The following is a 24,497-nucleotide window of genomic DNA, read 5'->3' on the forward strand; positions in this document are numbered from 1 at the left end:
TCGATAGTAAGAAAAGGAATAGAAGGAAACGTAGTAGGTGAATATGGTAAAGGAGTAAGGAATGAAAGAGGAAGCCGCCTGGTAGAACTTTGCACAGAGCATAACTTAATCATAGCTAACACTTGGTTCAAGAATCATGAAAGGTTATATGCATGGAAGAGGCCTGTAGATACTGGAAGGTTTCAGATAGATTATATAATGGTAAGACAGAGATTTAAGAACCAGGTTTTAAATTGTAAGACATTTCCAGGGGCAGATGTGGACCACACTCTGTTGGTAGCGTTGAGAGATGAAATGGTGAAGGCAGCAAAGGATCAAGTTGGTAAAAAGACGAGGGCTAGTAGAAATCTTTGGGTAACAGAAGATATGTTGAATTTAATTGATGAAAGGAAGAAATGTAAAAATGCCGTAAATGAAGCAGGCAAAAAGGAATACAAGCATCTCCAAATGAGGTCGACAGGAAGTGCAAAATGGCGAAGCAGGGATGGCTAGAGGACAAATGTAAGGATGTAGAGTCATATATCAGTAGAGGTAAGATAGATATTACCTACAGAAAAATTAAAGAGACTTTTGGAGAAAAGAGAACCACTTGTATGGATATCAAGAGCTCAGATGTAAAACCAGTCCTAAGCAAAGAAGGGAAAGCAGAAAGGTGGAAGGAGTATATAGAATGTCTGTACAAGGGTGATGTACTTGAGGACAATATTACGGAACTGGAAGAAGACATAGATGAAGATGAAGTGGGAAATATGATATTGCGTGAAGAATTTTACAGAACACTGAAAGACCTAAGTCAAAACAAGGCCCTGGGAGTAGACAACATCCCAGTAGAACTACTGATAGCCTTGGGAGAGCCAGCTCTTACAAAACTCTACCATCTGGTGAGTAACATGTAAGAGACAGTCGAAATACCCTCAGACTTCAATAAGAATATAATAATTCCAAGCCCAAAGAAAGCAGCTGTTGACAGATGTGAAAATTACCGAACTATCGGTTTAGTAAGTCACACCTGCAAAATACTAACACCAATTCTTTACAGACGAATGGAAAAACTGGTAGAAGCCAACCTCGGGGAAGATGAGTTTGGGTTCCATATAAATGTTGGAACATGTGAGGCAATACTGGCTTATCTTAGAAGATAGATTAAGGAAAGACAAACCTATATTTTTTGCATTTGTAGACTTAGAGAAGGCTTTTGGCAATATTGACTGGAATACTTGTTTTCAAATTCTGAAGGTGGCAGGGGTAAAATACAGGGAGCGAAAGGCTATTTACAACTTGAACAGAAAGCAGAAGGCAGTTACAAGAGTCGATGGGGATGAAAGGGGAGCAGTCGTTGGGAAGAGAGTGAGACAGGGTTGTAGCCTTTCCCCGATGTTATTCAATCTGTATATTGAGCAAGCAGTAAAGGAAACAAGAGAAAAATTCAGAGTAGGAATTAAAATCCATGGAGAAGAAATAAAAACTTTGAGGTTCGCCGATGACATTGTAATTCTGTCAGAGGCAGCAAAGGACCTGGAAGAGCAGTTGAACGGAATGGGCAGTATATTGAAAGGAGGATATAAGATGAACATCAACAAAGACAAAATGAGGATAATTGAATGTAGTCAAATTTAATCGGGTGATGCCTAGGGTATTAGATTAGGAAATGAGACACTTAAAGTAGTAAATGAGTTTTGCTATTTGGGGAGCAAAATAACTGATGATGGTTGAAGTAGAGAGGATATAAAATGTAGACTGGCAATGGGAAGTAAAGCGTTTGTGAAGAAGAGAAATTTGTTACCATCGATTAGAAGAAGGGATCGGTTGGTAGGACCTGTTCTGAGGCATCAAGGTATCACCAATTTAGTATTGGAGGGTAAAAATCGTAGAGGAAGACCAAGAGATAAATACACTAAGCAGATTCAGAAGGATGTAGGTTGCAGTAGGTACTGGGAGATGAAGCAGCTTGCACAGGATAGAGTAGCATGGAGGGCTGCCTCAAGGTAGTCTCTAGACTGAAGAACACAACAACATGAATGTCATTACATGGTTCAACAGAAGCGTCCAATTCTACCCGTCTGCTTTGACCCATGATGTAATGGTGTTGTGATGTCTGACATCACTACAGTGCAGAGTTCTTGAATTGGTTGTTTTTGTAGATGTCACGTTATTGAATTTGATAGTGCTCTATGGTGGTGGATGTGGACGTGCTGAGTGTAATGCGTGGTACAGGATTCGTTGGAGTTCACAGTTGTCATTGTACTAACGTAGTTCTTAGTTTATGTAGTTGGTGCAGTAATGTGGGTTGTGCAAGTGTTTTCAGTGAGATATTAAGGATTTTTTGTTGGTGTGTTTGGCATTTTTGTTAGGTCCGAGTAGTTTGGTTTTGTGCAGAAATAAGTGTAACTTTTAGGTATGCGTATGACAGTGAAGTGCACGATTGTTTCATTACGTTCTGAGATGGGTGATGATATGATGTCCGTCATAGAGTTTCTACAGATGTTCAGGCTTATTGCTGAATGTGTTAGGTGTCACGTTCGTGGCAACAACATGAGGTTGACGAAAGTCCGGCGGCTAGGCCCTGAGGTGTGTGTGTGGGGGGGGGGGGGGGGGGGGGCGGCAACTTAGATGATATTGCCAGAGGTTTTCATTCGGAAGTAGCTTTTATTTTTGTTTTATTCTGTAGTAATTGTGATGTTTTGTGTGTTGTTTATTTATGGTAGGTCGGTTGTCTTTTAATTGATGTTGTGAGTATGGGCTATTTGGGTTTTTGAGTAGTTGGGGTTTTGGTTCCACTTTTTGGAGTTGTAGGTGTTGGTTTTAAGGTATTGATAGCTGCAGCTGAGCTATATGGGTCAAGGGAAATGTACAATTCCACTTTTTGGCGTTGTAGGTATTGGTTTTTTGGTATCGGTAGCTGCAGTTGAGATCTATAGGTCAAGGGAAATGTCCACTTCCTGTGATTTTGTTGGTTGTAATTTGTTGTAATATAAATGTTTTTCGATATTATTTGTTTTGGGATGGTACTTTGGATTGTCATTTCGGTTACAGTATAGGATCTTGCTAATCCATCTCCTACGGGATCAGGAGCTTAGTAGGAACACAACTGTCTGATTCTCAGAGGAAAACTTTTATTGACCCTTAACATGTTCTCATTGGTTGTTCGAGTTACAGTGTCAGTGATTTTATCATCAGGTAATTCTTCTTCCATTGTGCAGTCAACGTCAGTTGTACTGATGCGCTCCCTGATTTATTTAGATACTTCATCTTTATTTTCCTTAACACTTCGGTGGGTGCAGCTTTCATACTTCAATGAGTGGGCACGTTGTGGCTTTTGCACCACAATTAGTTTTACTTTTTAACCCAAGGAAAAATAATCATCCTATCAGTAATAAATAGGTAAAATGCATCAATTTCTTTTCCCGTAATTTCAGAATTTGCTTTTGGACCTGGCAAAACTTTAAGGATGTTCTTGGCCTTGGTTTTAGAAGAAGGAAGGGCTTTACTTACCCAAATAGTTTCTTTATCTTTTCCTACGTAAAATCAGTAATCCTATGTTTGTTGTCTCCCCTCTTCAACCAGGTGGTCATCTGTTTCCTCTGTTGATTATTCGGAGTCACTGCCGTGGTTGTCTTTTTCAGTGACTTCCTCTTCCATCTCAGATTCACATGAATTTGACAATTCTTGTAATTCTTCTTCTGACATTCTCGCAGTGCTTTCTCATAGTCTTCAGGACGTACAATTAGACGGTGCCTGTCAAATGCTTTCTTTTTCTCCATTTCCACGCTTTAATGAGACCTAATGAAAAACGTGTTTTTGTAAAAGTAATATATTGTAGCAAATCAATATCCAAGACTGTAAAAAGTAATGAAAATTGCATATGGGAACTTTAATTCGATTAGAATATTCTTTATATACTAATATAAAAGAAAGATTGCCTTGAGGCAAAAGAAAAACACAAGTATAGAAAATACTTACATCACAAGATGCGTAGTGGCAAACACACCACAAACACATCACTCACGTTTCAAACAACAATAGTGACAAAACTACTGAAACCATGAATAGGTCAAATGTAGTAAGTGGTGGCATCTGTTGAGAACAACAGATACATATCTACACATGGACGCAACTGTAAAGCTATCGGTGATACTAACAGAAAACTAAATCTTGCAGCTATCTGCTGCAGGTGCGCTCACCAAAAGGTTAATATTTGGACTCAGTTTGCACCAAATTTTTCAAACATTCATGCTGGCATTGTTTCTGAAGCTTCATCAATCATATAGATCATGCTTTTTATATTTATTAATTTCATTGATTGAAACAAGCTGCTGCCATCTTGAGTCATCTCTAAAATTGATCCATTGTTTTTTTGATGACATCACCTTTGCAGCCACTCATTGATCCTCTGGTCTATGGGTTGAATTAGACATGTTATATTGGCAGAAAGGAATAAAGCTTTTACTTCACCCTTTTCAAGTTCATCATCAGATGGATGAGATGTAGTACTGCCCAGTATCAATGACACATAGAGGTAGGATTTTTTTAGGTGTTTTGTAACAGCAGGAACAAACTTGTTATAAAACCATTCCTTAAGAATGAGCAGGCACTGTGGCAACTACAGCCATTATGAAATACACTAAATTTATTTACAGTTGTGTGTATGGTCATCCATCAGCTGTATAATGGAGTGACGACAATGAAAATCCATGCTAGACTGGGACTCGAACCTGGATTTCGCGCTTATCGTGAGTGGTTGCCTTACCATTTGGCTATTCAAGCATGACCAACGCTAGACCGAAACTTCCATATGTCGTTAACCATGTGTCTACAACCTGTACTCGTACATCCATTGTGTATATTCCCGTACAAGGGAGACATTTAATTGAAAGTCACTTGCTTGGTGTTGGCAGAGAAATACAATATTGCAGTGCATGTGTTATTCTAAATACGATGCAAAGTTCCTTCGAACATGGTGCGTAAATGGATGTATGAGTACAGGTTGTAGAGAGAAAGTTGACGGCATCAGGAAGTTTAGGTCTGGCCATAGGTCAAGCTCGTATAACCAAATGGTAAGGTGACCGCTCGCGATAAGTGGGAAATCTGGGTTCGAGTCCCGGTCCGGCACAGATTTTCATTGTAACATTCCATTATTCATCTGATGGTTGTCCATATTCACAATTGTGAATACATTTCATGTCTTCCTTAAAGAGGCTGAATTCCATCCATCTTGACTTTTGGTTACAATAATATACAGGTAGTGGTGTGATATTGAAGTTTTTGATAGCCCTTGGTCCCCCCCCCCCCCCCTTTTCAATCACAAACAATGGCATCTTGTGACTGTCATTAGCAGTACTACAGAGAGCAGTAGTTATTCTACCTTTGGCTAGTTTGCATCAGTTACAGATTGATTTTGTGGAGCATGGTTTCTTGTCAGGAGCATTTTGTAGTGTAAGGCAGACTCATTAATGTTATAAACTTGATCAGTGCTCAGCTTATGCTCATTAACCAAGTTTTCAAGATTTGAAACACATTCATTGGTAGTAGTTTCATCAGCAGACACCTCACCAGAAAGCATTGTATTTTGAATGCCATGTCATTTTTTCCACCAATGTATCTGTAAACTTTTCATTTTCGTTGTCTCCATCTAGTTTTTCATGCATAACTGATGCCTTTTATTTTCTATTGGCCCTAATAAAGTAGTTCTTTTTTTTCTCTCATGCACAAACCATTGTCTAGAATTTCTCTTTTAGGCTTCTTCAAGGTATTATGTATTTTCAGTCCTTTCTCATCATCTGTCATCATTGTTTTACTTTCAAGAGTTTGCCTACTGTTTTCTCCAGTCTTTACAATTGTTATACCAGCCCTTATCTTACTTGCAATGTTTTGAAGAGACGCTCTGTTTTCTAACCTTTCAAGAACTTTGTTTCTCTACTAAAGACAGTGTCTGTTTACATGAAATTGATAAAATAATTTAGTATTACACACTTTAATGTGTAAGAAGAAGACTGTCACTAATATATGAAACAAATATGTGTACAATAACACTTATTGATCAAATCAGAAAAAAGTTATTTCATACTAAAACTGATTGAACTATTGCACCTATCAATGGTCAACTGCCTAATGATCCATGTCATAGACAATGAACCATAAAAAAAAGAAAGGTAAAATTAAATCTCTAGTTATAAACAACATACATTGCTGATAATTCCAACCCCTAAAATAAATCTGTTTTTCATAAGAGCCAGCATCAAAGTGATACGCTAACAAACCACCAAAAATTATTCCAGTATTATTCTCACAAACAGCTGTCAAGAAGTACAATGACTCACTGACAGCACTCACAAACAATATAGAAACAAACCCCCAACATGACAGAGTGGTACCATATACTCAAACATGCCCTCTGCAAACACGATCAACTTCAAATAGGCTACATTATGCCACCATGACATCACACAACACAATTAGGTTACATCACGGGTGAAAGCAGTTGGTTCAGCAAACTTTGGTTGATCCATAATGGTCTACAGCTTTACTTTTGTTGTTAAAATAGTTATTTTGTTGACTTTTGTGAGTAACACCACAACTTTTTTGAATACATTGAATTTTTTGTTTTTATGTCGATGTTGCAATTTGACTGTATTGTTACCACAGATTGCTATAAAACATGCTGTATGTCTACAACTCTTTTTGCTCCTTATAAGCAGCTGTTTACATACCGTGTTGCTTTCCTTTCGCACTTCACAGCAAGTGCTGCCAATGAAGCTTCACTAAACACACATTTAATGGTACTGACCCTGATGTACTCTTACCAGTGGAACAAGTAGAAGGATTTGTATGTTTAGCGAACTAGATAAAGGGGCTGTAGTGTCATATCTCAGTAAGGAACTGGAAACATTAAGCCCTGCAGAGTAGCATGTAGGACTACTGTGGTGTAGAATAGTTGACCCTGTTTTTGACAAGATATGTACCCAGAACTATTCCTGTTGGAAAGGATACTCATTTGCATACAGTGACTGCAAGAAATGGACACTATTTTGTAACAGATGTAAAAGGAAACACAGGACTATAGATGGGGAGATAGAGTGAAATGAAATGCTTAAACCCTTCAACAACTATTTCAGCAGAATGTTATCAAAGGATTTCTCACAAGCCCCAAAGAAATTCTGATCATATGTAAAGGCAGTTAGTGGTTGCAAAATTAGTGTCCAGGCATACAGGGGTGGGACAACTGAAATTGAGGGTTGCAAAACAAAAATGGAAATACTTAACTCCATTTTCAAATGTTCCTTTACAGTGGAAGGTTGAGGCCTGTTCCTTAATTTACTACTTACACCACTGCAAAGATGAATGATACAGATAGTAGTGTCAGTGGCGTTAAAAAATGGCTGAAATCGCTAAAATGAAGCAAAGCTCCAGGGCCCGATGAAATTTATATCAGATTATATTTGAATTATCAGCTGAGTAGGCTCCTCTTTTAATAATAATCTACCATAGATCCTGCAGGTGATGAAATGTGCTCAGTAATTACAAGAATGCATAGATTGCACCTATCTACACGAAGGGTAGCAGAAGTGGTCCACAGTACCAATCCCAGTACCCGTGACATCTGCTTGTAGAATCTTGGAACACATCCTTAACTCAAACATAACATAATGACCTCCTCCATGCCAACTGGCATGGATTCTAAAAGCCTCAGTCATCTGTTAAATAATTCTCACTTTTCTCACGACATCATGAAAGTCAGGGATCAAGGCACCTATCAATTCCTTGAGCTCTGTAAAGCATTTGACTGAGTACAATACCTACACTTACTATTGACAGTGTGATGATATGGGGTATTTATTTATTATTTGTTTATTTCATTAACAGTACGAGTAACCCATCGCCTTGTAATGTAAGGTGGGTGGGATGCTTCTGAATCTAATAGCAAAGACTTCTCGTTGTTACAGTCTGTTTGGTATTCAGTTGTTAATGCTTTTGTTAAATATTATAAAGAACATAATATATAAAGATTTCTGTGAGATTACAGCGAATTGAATGCTTAACAATTGTTAAAATGGTTTCATATAATTTGTTACTACCTAGTTGATGAGAATATAATTTATATAATGCAGATGTCAAAGAAAAATAAAATAAAAGAAAATGTAACACAATGAGTGTGGTTACGAATAATTTGTAATATATAGAGGGAAGCTGTATTTGGGTGAGTAATACAGTCTTAAGTAGCATGTTGGTTAATAATGGCCTATTTCTACCTATTTCAGGTGAGAAGGTCTTGGTACAACCTCAAGGTATTCTCATCTGAAATGGTTTGTGCTAATTTCTGTTTACACATGGGGTGTCAAGATAATTTGTAAGTGGATTGAGGATCTCTTGGCAGTGAGAATGGACAGTGTAGACAGATGTTGAGGTAGCTTCTGGTGTGCCATTGGGAAGGGGCTGGAACCATTGCTGTTCATGATTTATATTAATGACCTTTGCAGACAATGTTAATGCTAACCTTAGGCTTTTTGTAGATGATACAGTTATCTACATCCTAGTACTGTCTGAAAAAGCTGCACAAATATTCATTTGGATTTTGAAAAAATGTCAAAGTGATGCAGAGATTAGCATTTTCCTTGAAATGTTCAAAAATTTAAAATTGTGCTGTTCACCAAAAAAGTAATGTCTTATGACATACATCAAAAAGTCACAATTGAAATTGATCAGCTCGTACAAATACCTGGGTTTAACAATTTGTTGGTATAAGAAATGGAATGACCTTCCAGGCTCATTCGAAAGTGAAGCATGTGACATACCTTCGTTTATTGTTAGAATATTAGGGAAAATGCAGTCAGTTCACAAAAGAGATTGCTTATAAAAAACCTTGTGTGACCCTTCATAGAATATCAGTCAAGTGAGTGGGTCTTGTACTAAGTATGGCTAACAGAATATTGAATGTATACAGAGAAAGGCAGGCTGAATGGTAACAAGTATGTTTGACCTGTGGGAGACAGAGAGATGCAGAAGAAACTGAACTGCCAGATCCTTGAAGATAGGTGTGTGGAACGCCAGACGCTTGAAGACAGGTGCAAACTGTCCTGAGAAAACCTGCTTACAGAGTTTCAGTAACCAGCTTTAAATAATAAATCTAGGAATATACTGCAACTCTGTGTGCAAGATTAGACTAATTACAGCACATACCGATGATTTTAAGTAGTCACTCTTCCCAAAGTTCATATGCAGATGGAACAGGAAGATGCCCTAATATCTGGTACAATGAGGAATACTGTATGCCATGGATTTCACGGTGGTGTGTATTGTATGGTTATAGATGTAGAATAGTGACATTTTTCCTCCTTGGCATGTAGGACGAAGTTAAACTGTTGAGAAGATTATTCAGCTGAGATCTTAGCTTGTCAGTGTATTTGTCGTTTGTGTGGAGTTACGATAATTCTGCAAATTCTAGCCCCCTCCCTTTGTCGTGCCCTTGTAATTAGGAGAAAAAAACTTGTAATTCCTAGTTATCTGGGCTGTGTTGTAATTCAATTTCTTGAATGGCTGTACTACTTTTGTTTTTCTTTGCTCAACGAAATTTGAGCACATGGAAGGTATGTGGATTACTGTCGTGGAACCAGATGGTAGTGTGTTTGAAGCAGTGAACTTGCATTTGGGAAGAATTTGTGTCAAATTCCCATCTGATAAGTCAGATTGCTTGAACTCACATTTGAAAATAGATTGAATGAAATCCCAACCTGGTCCTCCAGATTGCTTTTCAATGGTTTACCAAAACTGCTTAAAGCAATGACAGTTTCCAGTAAATCGGAAGGCTGTGTGCAAATGGTGGTGTTTCATGATATGATAATCTCTTTACAGTTTTCTACATTGAAAACCTTTTCTTTGATTTGTTATTAAAAACTGTAGGGATCCCACACCACTCCTCCAAATTGGACGACAACTGGAGCTTCCTGAAGCTGTTGGCAAGACTTTTTAATTGTATGTTGGGTTAACCAACCTTTGCAAAGAAAAATTGTTTATGCATTAGGAGTCATCGGAAAATAACTAATAATATTGTAGAAGTCAGTTTTTAAATGCATCTGTTTATATCTCGTTTATGTGGTGAGTAGCAGTCTGTCCACTTCATAGTGAGGTATGTATAATGTTTACTGACTGGAGTCTTTCTTCTCCCTGCATAGGGCTGTCAGCGGATATTCAAAATATACAGAGAATGGCAGCATGTATGTCCACAGGTTTGTTTGACTCGTGGAAGAGCATCAGAGAGATGCTGAAATATCTGAACTGGGAGATACTTGAAGATAGACACAAAGTAAATCATAAAAGCCTATTTACATGTTTGCAAGAACCAGCATTAGGTGAGGATTGTAGGAATATAAAACAACCAACTATATACCTCTCTTAGGGGCCACAACTACTAGATTGTATGCACATACAGGCATTTAAGCAATCATTCTTCCTACATTCCATACACAAATGTAATCGAAAGCAGTCCTAATAAACGTTACAGCAGTAAGTATTCAAGTAATTCCTAGTGGTTTGCTGAACGTGGATGTAGGAAGTTCCTTTTACTTCCATATTTTAATGAAGAAAACTACTCTGACCTTGATAATTGTTACATGCATGAGTGCAACGTTTTTGTCAAGCTACACAATCCCATTAATCAAATACAAATCCTTTATAACTTTCCCTTATTTAACTAAAATGAAATTAAATGGTCATATAAAAGCAATAGTGGTCTTACCAGAGATGTTGCCATGTTGTTTGTTAATTGATCCTATGCTGAAATATGATGAATACGCTTCTCTCCTTACACCATCATTTTTTGAATGAAGAAATACTTACTGTATGTATCTGAAGGTTAAAAAGTCTGATTTTTTTGGTCAGTCACTGTAGATTGATTGTCAGTTTGGAGACCAGGTATTTGCTTCAGCTATCTCATTTGCTTTGAATGAGTGACTCAATGGTTCCCTTTACAGTGTCATTTGTAGGTTAACATTCACAAGACGGTTGTCCTGTGCTCATTTGCAGCAAACAGCAGATGTTTGCTGTGGTGTGTGTGTGTGTGTGTGTGTGTGTGTGTGTGTGTGTGTGTGTGTGTGTGTGTGAGAGAGAGAGAGAGAGAGAGAGAGAGAGAGAGAGAAGATGAAGGCTGCCAGTGGGGAAGATGTATGTTAACATTTACACTTTTCGTGTTGAAATGTTACTAATGATTTCATCTGTAAAATGAATATTGGTTGTGGTGACGAATTATACTAATTACTCGTGTTGTTTCAATGGCCATCTCTTCATTTTCTGCTTACATGTGTTTCTATTATTGATTTACAAAGCACTTCTCTGATACCCATATTGAAATACAGAGTAGGTCATAAGGCAGTTGTAAAAAATGTATTTGATGCAGTAATACTAAACAAATAAAAATATAAGGACATTCTGAAAAGTAATGCCTCAAAGTTTTTTTATGTGAAAACACTTAAAGCTGTTTCAGTAACACATATGTTACTAACATTCTAAACCTTCATTCTTCAAGTCTGCATATTTATTTCTCAACAGAGCCATTCTGACGATAAATGCCAGTAAACACATTTCTCCCAACGAGAGACCATTTTGTTGATACCATAACTGTAGAATGTTTGACTTCATTGTTGGGCCCCAAACTCACCTCTGCTTGCACCACTTCATCACTATCGAATTGAACTCCTCGGAGGTATTTTTTAAGCTCTGGAAACATATGAAAATTGGTTGGGGCCATTTTGGTACTATATGGAGGTGTTGGATTGTTGCAGATAATGCAGCCCTTGTACATAGTCTGGCATTGTCATGATGGAGAGGGTGATCCATGTGGGGATGAGCTCTTCAAATTCGAAACTAGATTACAGCATGCTGGTTCTCATACAGTGACATATTTACGTTACAGACCAGGATATTAAACACTACAATTCAGAGCCCTATATTGCCAAAGGGTTGCAAATATGTAGACAAGAAGAATAAAAAAGTGTAACATTAATAATGTTCGTTTTATTTAAAACACAATATTTCAGTGCCCTGACTCGGCATCTTCAATAGGTAATCCCTCGGTCTCAGGGAGCAGCTGATGAAGTAGTGAAGTTACAGCATCAAAATGTGTGTTGGGAAGATGCAGAACACCTAATCTCGACAAGGTGACAATAAATTGCTGAGAAAGTCTAAGAGATTACACCACGTAAAGTAAACCAAACATGTCTCTAATCTTTTAACTTTTTCAACAGCTTGCAATGCATATTGTCAGCTAAACTGCTCAAGATGTAATTGTTGCACAAGTGACTAGCATAGGAAAGAAATCAAGGCAGTATATGATTTTGCAATACAGATTAATCCATCAGTCGGAACTTTAATACGTTGACATGAAATATTTTATAACCATTTCTATAGCACAGTTCTTATGGTAATTTGTGAATAATGACTATTTTACTGACAGTGAATCAGTTCCTTGATTATTTCCAGTAGTCATCCCAAAAATGTGAAGCATCTGTTGGGTGATGAAAACAAATATTTTCTTTAGTTCAGACACACCTGATAAAAGAAAAAAATATTGCATTTAGGCATGTTACAGTAACTAGGGAACTGGGGTGGAATAAGAAATGGTCATGGCAGTTGTTCTGCATACTGTGCAGGGCACCATGAAACCTGGGGATGCAAACTGACATTGCGCAAATGATTGAAATTCTTCAATAGTATTCCATTGATAAACCTAAAAAAAAAAAAAAAAATGACAAACAGCTATCGGAAATTATATTGTCCAACAGTTTTCTGAAAAATGCTTTACCAAGTCAAAAAATGTTGTTATCAAGTGGCTAAATCTTGTCCTCCTAAAGACAGACGTGATGTTAAGTCCAGGCCAAGAGTCCAACAAAAGCTGTGAATTATTTGCCAGAAGTGGTAAGAAGGCATTTTGGATGTAGCATTGAAAATTACTCTCTTCCATTTTTCCAGATTTTGTTATGTCTGTTCCAAAGTTTTTGCAGTTAAAGAGACCTTTTTTAAAATTGTTGGTCCTAATTTGCCTTGAGTTTCCTAAAGACAGGCATGAAGCTGTGGAAATGGTAATGCATTGGTATTTATTACCGGCATTGTTGTATTGTCGTATGTGTCAAGTCCATGGCAAATGGGACGGGAACTGAAATTGAGGGTAACAAAGCAAAAGCCAAAATTCTTAACTCAGTTTTTCAAGTATTCCTTTATAAAGGAAAACCAGGAGAATTGCCTCAATTTAATCCTCATACTACTGAAAATATGAAGGAAATAAGTATTAGTGTCATGGGTGTTGAGAAACAACTGAAATCATTAAAATTGAACAAAGCTCCAGGGCTCGACAGAATCCCTGTCAGGTTCTGTACTGAAGTTATGGCTGAGTTAGCCCCGCTTCTCAGTATAATCTATTGTAGATCCCTTGAACGAAAAACTGTGCCCAATTCTTGGAAAACAGCATCGGTCCCACTTCTCTACAAGAAGGGCAGTAGAAGTGAAACGCAAAAGTACCATCCAGTATCCTTGATATCAATTTGTTGTGGAATCTTAGAACATACACTATGTGATAAAAAGTATCCGGACACCTACAAAAGCATACGTTTCTCATATTAGGTGCATTGTGCTGCCACATACTGCCAGGTGCTCCACATCAGTTATCAGTGACCTCAGTAGTCATTAGACATCGTGAGAGGGCAGAATGGGGCGCTCCGCGGAACTCACGAACTCTGTACATGGTCATGTGATTGGGTGTCACTTGTCATATGTCTGTACGCAAGATTTCCACACTCTTAAACATCCCTAGGTCCACTGTTTCCAATGTGATAGTGAAGTGGAAACATGGAGGGACACGTACGGCACAAAAAGCGTACATGCCGACCTCGTCTGCTTGAGAATTAGGGGAAATCAATTGGACTGTAAATATAACTTTTTACGTCCTTAATAGGTCAGTAACATCCTTCTGAATCTGCTCATTGTATTCATATCTTGGTATCCCTATGCGATTTTTGCTCTCCACATGCCCTCCAATACTAAATTGTGATCCCTTGATGCCTCAGAATATGTCCTACCAACCAATCCCTTCTTCTAGTCAAGTTGTGCCACAAATTTCTGTTGTCCCCTATTCAGTTCAGTACCTCCTCATTAGTTACATGATCCTCATTAGTTACATAATCTTCAGCATTCGCCTGTAGCACCACATTTCAAAGGCTTCTGTTCTCTTCTTGTCTAAACTATTTACCGTCCATGTTTCATTTCCATACATAGCTACACTCCATACAAATACTTTCAGAAAAGCTTAAAAGTAAGTTTTGAAATAAAGTATAGTTTATAGTAAGTAGCTAGCCTATAGGTAGTATTTTACTTACGGTATACTACTGCAAAATAATTACAGATTTGCTCTCATTCACTGTATGTAACTCGGGCACTTTGTTCAAATTCTGAGGACACTTGAAACACTTTTTGGAGTATTTTCAGTTTTGTCAGAATGTGACTATTCCTGAAAACAATAATTTAAACTGAAGAAGGTCCAAATAAGTCCTTTTTTCTTACTGTATTTACTCGAATCTAAGCTGCACTTTTTTACTGGTTTTTGTAATCCAAAAAACCACCTGCGGCTTAGAATCAATTGCAAAGTAAGCGGAAGTTCTGAAAAATGATGGTAGGTGCCGCCACAACTAACTTCTGCCGTCGAATATATGTACCGCTATACAGGCATGCTTTGCAGGCATAAAGATAAATACTGGCACCAAAACCTCTGCGTCAGTAAATAAATTAAAAGAAAAGGGAGAAGAATGTAAGCATTATGCCATGTATTCTTTCGTGTTTGCTGCTATCTCATTTAAATCCTGTCTGCCTAATAAACTACGAAACTAGAGTGAGACAACAGCAAAAAAATATATATATTTTTTTAATTGTAAGCGGCAGAAGCACGCACAGAAGCAAGCCTTGCCACGAGTGGCGACAGGTCATGGACACACTTATCAGAATGCGACAAACAATGCATGACACAGCACAATAATGCATTTTCAGCTTAGAGTGACGTAAACACCTATAACAAAAAGAACGGCACTTATTAGTTCAAAGCAAAATAAGCAATAGATTCAAACCAGATGAAGCACCTGAAAAAGGAAGGGTACCCGTATAAATACGGACGGAGCACCTGACACACAGCAATGGCTACTTGGTAAAGCTTAACTCGAACTATACTACTGTAGCTGTATCTTCATTCATTCAACCTAAATTGTGTCTCATGTTACAATGGACCAACTTCGTTTCGATTTGGAGGTGTGGCCTAAAATTTTCTCTCCCCTTGAATTTTGAGTCTCAAATGTCAGGAGCGGCTTCGATTCGGGAAATTTTTTCCCTTGATTTACAGTCTCATTTTTCAGGTGCGGATTAAATTCGAGTGCAGCTTAGATTCGAATAAATACGGTAATCATCTTGCAACTGTTCAATTGCCTATTGTCTGTAACACTGTAAATAACTCAGAGACAAGGTTGTGATGCTTCTCACTCAACCATGTAAACTTGGATGACTGTCAGATGGTCAGACCAGTGTTGCCAATTCCAATTAAATAAATAACCCATAGAATTGCATGAACTACTTGAAATTACCAGCCGTTCACTCAAAATTTCATCTACTACTTATTTGCAGTAATAGCAATAACATTAATATTTACTTAGAATAACTGGAATTAGAGTCAAAAAAGTTTATTCGTAATGATTTTAGTTTGGGATGTGTCACACACTAATTCCAATTCCACAGTTCTAAGAATCGTGGATTCTCTAGGAATCGACTAATATCAGAATCAAACAATTCTAGCACCTTGGGCATTAATTCTTTGGTATTAAATCTTTTTTTATATTTAGTGTTCTCATTTTATCTTGCAGTCATAAGAAGGTAGGTAAAGAAAAGAGGAGAAAAGAAAACTATAATCTGCCTCAAATGTTGCCACATCTGACAATAAAAATTCCTCCCTCCCCTCCCCTCCCCCTCCCCAACCCACTGAGAATAGTGTAACATTTAAGAATGCATTTATCATCAAGAAACACATCCAGATGTTTAATACATTCTGTAATAGTTTTGTTATTAACAGTCATTCTACAATAATATTCAGAGATCTGACAGAGCTCTGACATAAGGACAATGTTTTTCGTACCGGCTTATCACTACAGAGCTGTTCAACTCTCTCTCTCTCTCTCTCTCTCTCTCTCTCTCTCTCTCTCTCTGTGTGTGTGTGTGTGTGTGTGTGTGTGTGTGTGTGTGTGTGTGTGTGTGTGTGTGTGTGTGTGTGTGGGGGGGGGGGGGGGGGGGGAGAGAGAGAGAGAGAGAGAGAGAGAGAGAGAGAGAGAGAGAGAGAGAGAGAGAGTAGAACTGGTAAAGGGCATAGTAGAAGATACACGGCTGGTAAAGGGCATAGTAGAAGATACACGGCTGTCAGCAACATGCACCTTCCATTGGTTCAGCAAGTTGGAATTCAAGTAAAATAAACCAACCATGCTTCTCTCTTCATTCCTTTAATTCCTTGTAATAAAAATAAGTGTAAACATTTACTAATTCTAATGTCTGGAGTATCACCCCATTTCCTTCTTTTAATTGGTAAATCTCTCCCGATGAACCATGAGCCTAGCCATACAATAGGTGCAGCCACAACAGAGGGACATCTGTTGAGAGGCCGGACAAACGTGTGATTCCTGAAGAGGGGCAGCAGCCTTTTCAGTAGTTGTGAGGGCAACAGTCTGGATGATTGACTGATCTGGCCTTGTAACATCAACCAAAACGGCTTTGCCGTGCTGGTACTGCGAATGGCTGAAAGCAAGGGGAAAATACAGCCGTTATTTTTACCGAGGGCATGCAGCTTTACTCTATGGTTAAATGATGATGGCGTCCTCTTGGGTAAAATATTCCGGAGGTAAAATAGTCCCCCATTTGGATCTCCAGGTGGGGACAACTCAGGAGGCTGTCGTTATCGAGATAAAGGAAACTGGCGTTATACGGATCGGAGCGTGGGATGCAAGATTCCTTAATTGGGCAGATATGTTAGAAAATTTAAAAGGGGAAGTGGATAGGTTAAAGTCAGATATAATGGGAATTTGTTCAGTGGCAGTAGGAACAAGACGTCTGGTCAGGTGAATAAAGGGTTATAAATACAAAATCAAATAGGGGTAACACAGGAGTAAATTTAATAATGAATAAAAAAAATATGAGCGGGGATAAGCTACTATGAACAGCATAGTGAACACATTATTGTAGCCAAGATAGACACGAAGCCCACACCTACCACAGTAGTACGGGTTTATATGCCAGCTAGTTCCGCAGATGATGAGGAGATTGAAGAAATGTATGACGCGATAAAAGAAATTATTCAGATAGTCAAGGGAGACGAAAATTTAATAGTCATGGGGGACTGGAGTTTGATAGTAGGGAAAGGAAGACAAGGAAAGGTAGTTGATGAATATGGGCTGGGGTAAGGAATGAAAGAGGAAGCCGAATGGTAGAATTTTGCACAGAGCATAACTTAATCATAGCTAACATTTGGTTTAAGGATCGTGAAAGAAAGTTGTATATGTGGAATATGCCTTGAGGCACTGGAAAATTTCAGATAGATAATATAATGGTAAGACGCACATTTAGGAACCATTGTTTTAAATTGTAAGACATTTTCAGGGTCAGATGTGGACAGTTTATTGTTTATGAACTATAGATTAAAACTGAAGAAACTGCAAAAAGGTAGGAATTTAAGGAGATGGGACCTGGATAAACTGAAACAACCAGATGTAGAGAGTTTGAGAGAGAACATTAGGGACTAATTGACAAATACAGGGGAAAGAAATACAGAAGAAGAAGAAGAAGAAGAAGAAGAAGAATGGGTAATTTTGAGAGATGAAATAGTCAAGGCAGCAGAGGATCAAGTTGGTAAAAAGACGAGGGTTGGTAGAAATCCTTGGGTAACAGAAGAGATATTGAGTTAAATTGATGGAAGGGGAAAATATAAAAATGCAGTAAATGAAATGGGCGAAAAGGAATACGAACGTCTCAAAAATGATATCGACAGGAAGTGCAAAATGGCTTAGCAAGGATGGCTAGAGGACAAATTTAAGGATGTAGAGGCATATATCACTAGGAGTAAGATAGATACTTCCTAAAGGAAAATTAAAGAGACATTTGGAGAAAAGAGAACTACCTGTATGAATATAAAGAGCTCAGATGGAAAACCAGTCCTAAGCAAAGAAGGGAAAGCAGAAAGGTGGAAGGAGTATATAGAATGTGAATTGTAAAGTTTTCCCGGTGAATTGACTGTTCAAACAAATTTCGGGCTTGCAGCCGGTCGTCGTTCAATACTTCGCACGATATTTCAACTGGGCACCTGCCAGTCATCTTCAGGTGAGCTGTCGCAGACTGGTGATAATGTCCTCCGCTCCACAGTATATAGCGTACTGTAACTATTCTGCGCATGCGTCAAAAACTTGATAGTTGAACCAACACTGCCCGCCGGCAGCGCCCTCGCTGGTGGAATAGCTCAAATCGAAGACGACAGAGTGCGTTGACGGCCGTGGCAAACAGCAATGCAGAGGGCGACTGAGTTCCGCTATTCCACCAGCGAGGGCACTGCCGGCGGGCAGTGTTGGTTCAACTATCAAGTTTTCGACGAATGCGCAGAATAGTTACAGTACGCTATATATTGCGGAGCGGGGGACATTATCGCCAGTCTGCGACGGCTCACCTGAAGATGACTGGCAGGTACCCAGTTGAAATATCGTGCGAAGTATTGAACGACGACTGGCTGCAAGCCCGAAATTTGTTTGAACAGTATATAGAATGTTTGTACAAGGGTGATGTACTTGAGGGCAATATTATGGAAATGGAAGAGGATGTAGATGAAGATGAAATGGGAGATATGATACTATGTGAAGACTTTGACAGAGCACTGAAAGACTAAGTCCAAAAAAGGCAATGGGAATAGACAAAATTCCATTAGAACTACTATAGCCTTGAGAGAGCCAGCCATCTGGTGAGCAAGATGTATGAGACAGAACACCCTCACATTTCAAGAAGAATATAATAATTCCAATTCCAAAGAAAACAGGTGTCAACAAGTATGAAAATTACCGAAATATCCATTTAATAAGTCATGGCTGCAAAATACTAACACGAATTCTTTACAGACAAATGGAAAAAACTGGTAGATGCTGACCATGGGGAAGATCAGTTTGAAATCCATAGGAATGTTGGAACACACGGGCAATACTGACCTTACAGCTTATCTTAGTTGATAGACAAAGGAAAGGAAAACCTGCATTTATAGCTTTTGACAATGTTGACTGGAATACTCTCTTTCAAAATTGGAGGTGGCAGGTGTAAAATATAGGGAGTGAAAGGCTATTCATAATTTGCACAGAAACCAGAAGGCAGTTACAAGAGTCGATGAAAGCATTGGGGAGGCAGTGATTGAGAAGGGAGTAAGACAGGGTTGTAGCTTATCCCCGATGTTATTCAATCTGTATGTTGAGCAAGCAGTAAAAAGGAAACAAAAGAAAAATTGGAGTAGGAATTAAAATCTGTGAAGAAGAAATAAAAACTTTGAGGTTTGCCAATGGCATTGTAATTCTGTTAGACAGCAAAGGACCTGGAAGAGCAGTTGAATGGAATGGACAGTGTCTTGAAAGGAGGATATAGGATGAACATCAACAAAAGCAAAATGAGGGTAATGGAATGTAGTCGAATTAAGGGGAATTAGAATGGGATATTTTTTTCACATTTTCAGACTTTTCTCTCATTATAAAATTTGCAATTTTCCAAGTAAAATGATATATAGATCACTTGTAAACTCACGTGAGATATATTTTATTTTTTTTTAATATAATCCACACCGGTTGAAAATGTTAAAATTTTTACGTGCATTACTTGAAGATCTAATAAAATTGGTAATTTTTTATATAGAAGGCTGTGGATTGCTGTTTTACAAAAGGTCATGCCCAGAAGAGGATGGACCCCAGGTTGGGGGATAAGAAACTTTCTGATGGTAAGACCATAAGAGGCAGGTTGACAGACAAAATGATTGATGAACTACAACAGTATTATAGGATGGCCATTAGAAATATTAATGAGGATTTGTTGAAAATGAAGCAGGCAGTGTGGGCTGCCTTCTTCCACACTGTCAACTGATGAAAAACCAGTATACCACCTTTGCCCTCCTGGACCTGATTCATGGTGCAATTACTGCAGACTCAAAACCCCAATGAGTCGTTCAATAATCTGATATGGACTCGCTTACCAAAAAATGTTTTTGTTGGGATGAAGACTATAAAGTGGGTGGGGGGTCAGTGATGCTTTTAGTGATGGGAAATCCTGGAGAAAACTGCATCAAAGAACTTGAATGGGTGGGCAAGGTTTGCATTGATAAAGTACAGTATGCAGCACATTTGGCTACTAAGGAGTCTGAAAAGAAGAAAAAAACTTGGAAAAAGATCAAGAGGATGATACACAGTATGGTGCAGGGCGCTTTTGAGTGGAAAAAAAAATTAAGCATACGTTAAGTGAGTAACAGTCTCTTTAGAATCTGTTCCTTTAAATTTACATGTTCTGTTGCATTTTTCCCTAAATCTCAGAAATCACTTCGAGTAGAGTATCCACATTTTCAGGAAGTAATAGCATACATATCCTGAGTCTACTGAACTAAAAGGAGGACATAATGTTATGTACTAATTAAAATTATTTAGGATAACATACAAAAAAGTATACAAAATTTGAATCGTGTAATTAATAAGTTGTATTTCCGAAAGCAGTGGCTGAAATGCAGTTATTGTAGTTTAGTAGACTCAGAACATACAGTTTAATGTCCTGTAAAAGTTTCCTGTCAGTGGTTGCAGTGGTTCCTGAAATACAGGGAGGCCAAGTCACTAAATTTAACATTGTCAGAATAGGGCGTTCCAACTCCCCTTAAATCAGGTAATGCTGAGGGAATTAGATTAGGAAATGAGACACTTAAAGTAGTAGATGAGTTTTGCTCTTTGGGGAGCTAAATAACCGATAATGGTCGAAGTAGAGAGGATATAAAATGTAGACTGGCAATGGCAAGGAAAACGTTTCTGAAGAAGAGAAATTTGTTAACATTGAGTATAAATTTAAGTGTCAGGAAGTCTTTTCTGAAAGTATTTGTATGGGGTGTAGCCATGTATGGAAATGAAACATGGACGATAAATAGTTCAGACAAGAGGAGAATAGAAACTTTCGAAATGTGGTGCTACCGAAGAATGCTGTAGATTAGATGGATAGACCACATAACTAATGAGGAGATACTGAATATAATTGGGGAGAAGAGGAATTCGTGGCACATCCTGACTAAAAGGAGGATTGGTTGATAGGACACGTTCTGGGTCACCAAGGGATCACCAATTTAGTATTTGAGGGAAGCGTGGAGTTAAAAATCATAGAGGGAGACCAAGAGATGAATACACTAAGCAGATTCAGAAGGATGTAGGTTGCAGTAGGTACTCGGAGATGGGATTTTCAAAGGATGTAGTTGCATGGAGAGCTTCATCAAACCAGTTTGTGGACTGAAGACCACAACAACAAAAGTGGTAAATTTTACATTCTAGCAGTAAAAACTTTTGAAAGTAATTTTTTGCAAATGCCCAGATTTTCGGCATTTAAAACTGCTTTTAGAAAATTCCTGAACAAATGCCCATTTATAAACATTCTACCCACTGGGCGTTTTCCCAGCCGACATCACTACACCTGATCCATTTAGGGGGACCGTACTGTTCTGAATCCTGTGGTGCAAGGCCTGGAAGTTGCAGCCTAGTTTGTTACAGGACCCTCAAGTCTCTGGAACATTATTGGGGTTTTAAATCCTATCATGCCTTCCTTTATAATTTTGTAATTATCTCAGAAGGCAGCCTGTCTCCTGGTAAGATGTTACCAGAGAGAACACAAGAATATTTTAGAAATAATTCCTTAGTAGTTACATTTTTCCCACTAACTTCACAGTATCTGAGAGAAAATGTGGTGGATTTTGGATAATGGCACTTCAACACAATCTAAGGCTATGTTGAAGAACGGTGTCTAGAGACATTATTCCGGTGGTGGAGCCCTTTTTTTTATTTTATTTTTTTTAATTTTTTTTTTAACATCAACACTTATCGGTGAAGTTATCAATCAGGAAAGGTAAAACAATCCATTGTCTTTGTGGAAACCAGGATCTATCCTGTTTTATGAAATGACATACGTACAAGATAAATCGATTATTCTATTTTATGTCACATTTGCCCTGGAGCTAATCCACTACTCTTTGATTGTTTTAGTGTTTTTCTGTCCCCAAATGCAGTGTGTTAAGTGTGACTGTTATACAGTAACCATACAAAATATTTGTTCCTTTGATAAAGGTTTTGGCAGGTTAGAACTGTTGGCCAGACCAGGACTCGGCATAAAATAAAACAGCAGCTGTTGCTGTTCCACCTACTACTGTAGGCCTAAAGAGTGAAATGTCTGCTGGGCTGTGGGAGTTACAGTGGTGGTGTGGTTTGAAGGAAACACATGGCACTGTCGATGCACATGTTACAAATGAAAAATGAAACATTAAGTACTTTGTTTTATGCCTCATATAGTCCTTTCTCCAATGGAGGAACACAGGAGAATAAGGAACATAGTCACTGCCAGGTTATTGCACCTGAGTTCTAAACTGTGCCATTGTTACAAGTTTTATAGTTTGATACCGTCTTTTATGACGGTCTTATTATGGTCACAAAACATGGTATTAACCAGCAAAATTTGTTAAACTATTATTACAAAAAAAGAAGAAAAAAACATGCTCTATTGTTCTTTCAGGCATGCACTCCCTTGGACTGCTGGGTGTGCTGCCGCTGGTGCTGCTGCTGCTGCTGCTGCTGCTGCTGCTGCTGCTATCATAACTGTACAAAAGTTTTAAGTAAACTGTCTTACCTTTCAGTGAACCGGTGAAGTGTGGCGATATAATAAGATTAACACATTTGGCAACTCTGAAAAATCTGCATTCACATCATTTCGCCTCGCCTCTGTCAGGTGACCAGGAAATCTCAGCATATGGAGATGATAATGGTAAGCTATCAGCACACCTAATCAATCAGTTGTGTGGTTTTTCATTGAATTAGTTGTACATCTTTTATTCAGATAAAAACTAAGAATTTACAACTGAAAGACTGCCTGCAGATAATGATCTTTAGTTACTAAAATATATCAAATATAACACACAATAGTTCACCCATGTTGAACAGTTGTAGTGGTGCTTGATTTTTTACCTTGTATGGAAGAATGAAAGATCTGCAAAACAACCAAAATATTTTCTAGTACAAGAAAACATGCCATGTCTAATATGTAGCAGTACAACAATAAAGTTTGTACAAATTTGGTGCAGGAATTCTAAATTATATGTTTACACATTAATTTAGTGGAATAGAATATTCACAAACAACTGAAGCAGCTCAGTATAATTGGTATCAAACACTTTCTCTGCCATACTAGTAAAGTGCGGACACAATAATGTGACAGTCGGTCACAAGTGTTAACAAATGAGGACTGGCCTGGGGGATTTGTGTGTGTGGGGCGAGGGGGGGGGGGGACAGAGCAGAACGAGAAGCCCTGCCTCCATCTTGCAGGCCTGGTAGCCTACGTTCAAGTTCTTGCTCCTGTGAAGACAAAACTAGAAAGATGCTCTTGGTAGAGAACTCCTTTCAAAATAAGAAAAGAAAACAATAAGCAGTGCACAACTCAAAGCAGAGTACACAAAGCATTAGGTAACAGCTACAGCGAAATTGTTTGGTTCAAAATGGCTCTGAGCACTATGCAACTTAACTTCTGAGGTCATCAGTTGCCTAGGACTTAGAACTAATGAAACCTAACTAACCTAAGGACATCACACACATCCATGCCCGAGGCAGGATTCGAACCTGCGACCGTAGCAGTCGCTCTGCTCCAGACTGTAGCACCTAGAACCGCACGGCCACTCCGGCCGGCGAAATTTTTTGCTGAGGTTAGCAATGTTGTAAATGTGGTAGTTCAGGCCCAAGCTCAATTGTTATCTTGTGCAACCATAGTTTAAAACACCTTTGCATAAGGCTGCCACATTAAAGTGATTGTATTATAAAGGACATTCAATGTTCTTCATTTGGCAATAAATTATTAATCACAAAATGATAGAAAAACTGTCCCAATTGACTTTTCTCCAGCTTTGACCTAGTGTTGTTCGAAAGCAGTGAATGGTAAGCCATGAAATTTTAACAGTACATAGAGCACGAAAAGTTGTACATTAATCTGTATATCCCCCATACATTACAACCGTTTTAAATTTAAGTTATCTTAAATGTGGCCAAAACTGGCATAATGCTTGCATGTAATTTTGTTTTCCTTTGAAGCTTTCTTAAAGTCTTGAACTTTTTTGTCTTGAGCTCAAATTCTGTGCTGTTCAGTTTCATTCTGTAGGGAACATTGTGCAACATTTAATTCAAGAAGGAGATATTCCTAAAATGTGT

At 38.3% G+C, this 24,497-nt stretch overlaps 1 protein-coding gene across 1 annotated transcript in view; it reads left to right on the plus strand.

The window, feature by feature from the left end:
- Window positions 1-24,497, plus strand: part of LOC126161996 (stromal cell-derived factor 2) — a 32,801-nt gene that overhangs the window by 2,635 nt on the left and 5,669 nt on the right. The window contains exon 3 of the mRNA XM_049918199.1: window positions 22,940-23,067. Coding sequence (XP_049774156.1) covers window positions 22,940-23,067 — 128 coding nt within the window. The remainder of the gene's footprint in view (window positions 1-22,939; window positions 23,068-24,497) is intronic.

Source organism: Schistocerca cancellata, chromosome 2 (assembly GCF_023864275.1).
Source record: "Schistocerca cancellata isolate TAMUIC-IGC-003103 chromosome 2, iqSchCanc2.1, whole genome shotgun sequence".
Lineage (NCBI taxonomy): Eukaryota > Metazoa > Arthropoda > Insecta > Orthoptera > Acrididae > Schistocerca > Schistocerca cancellata.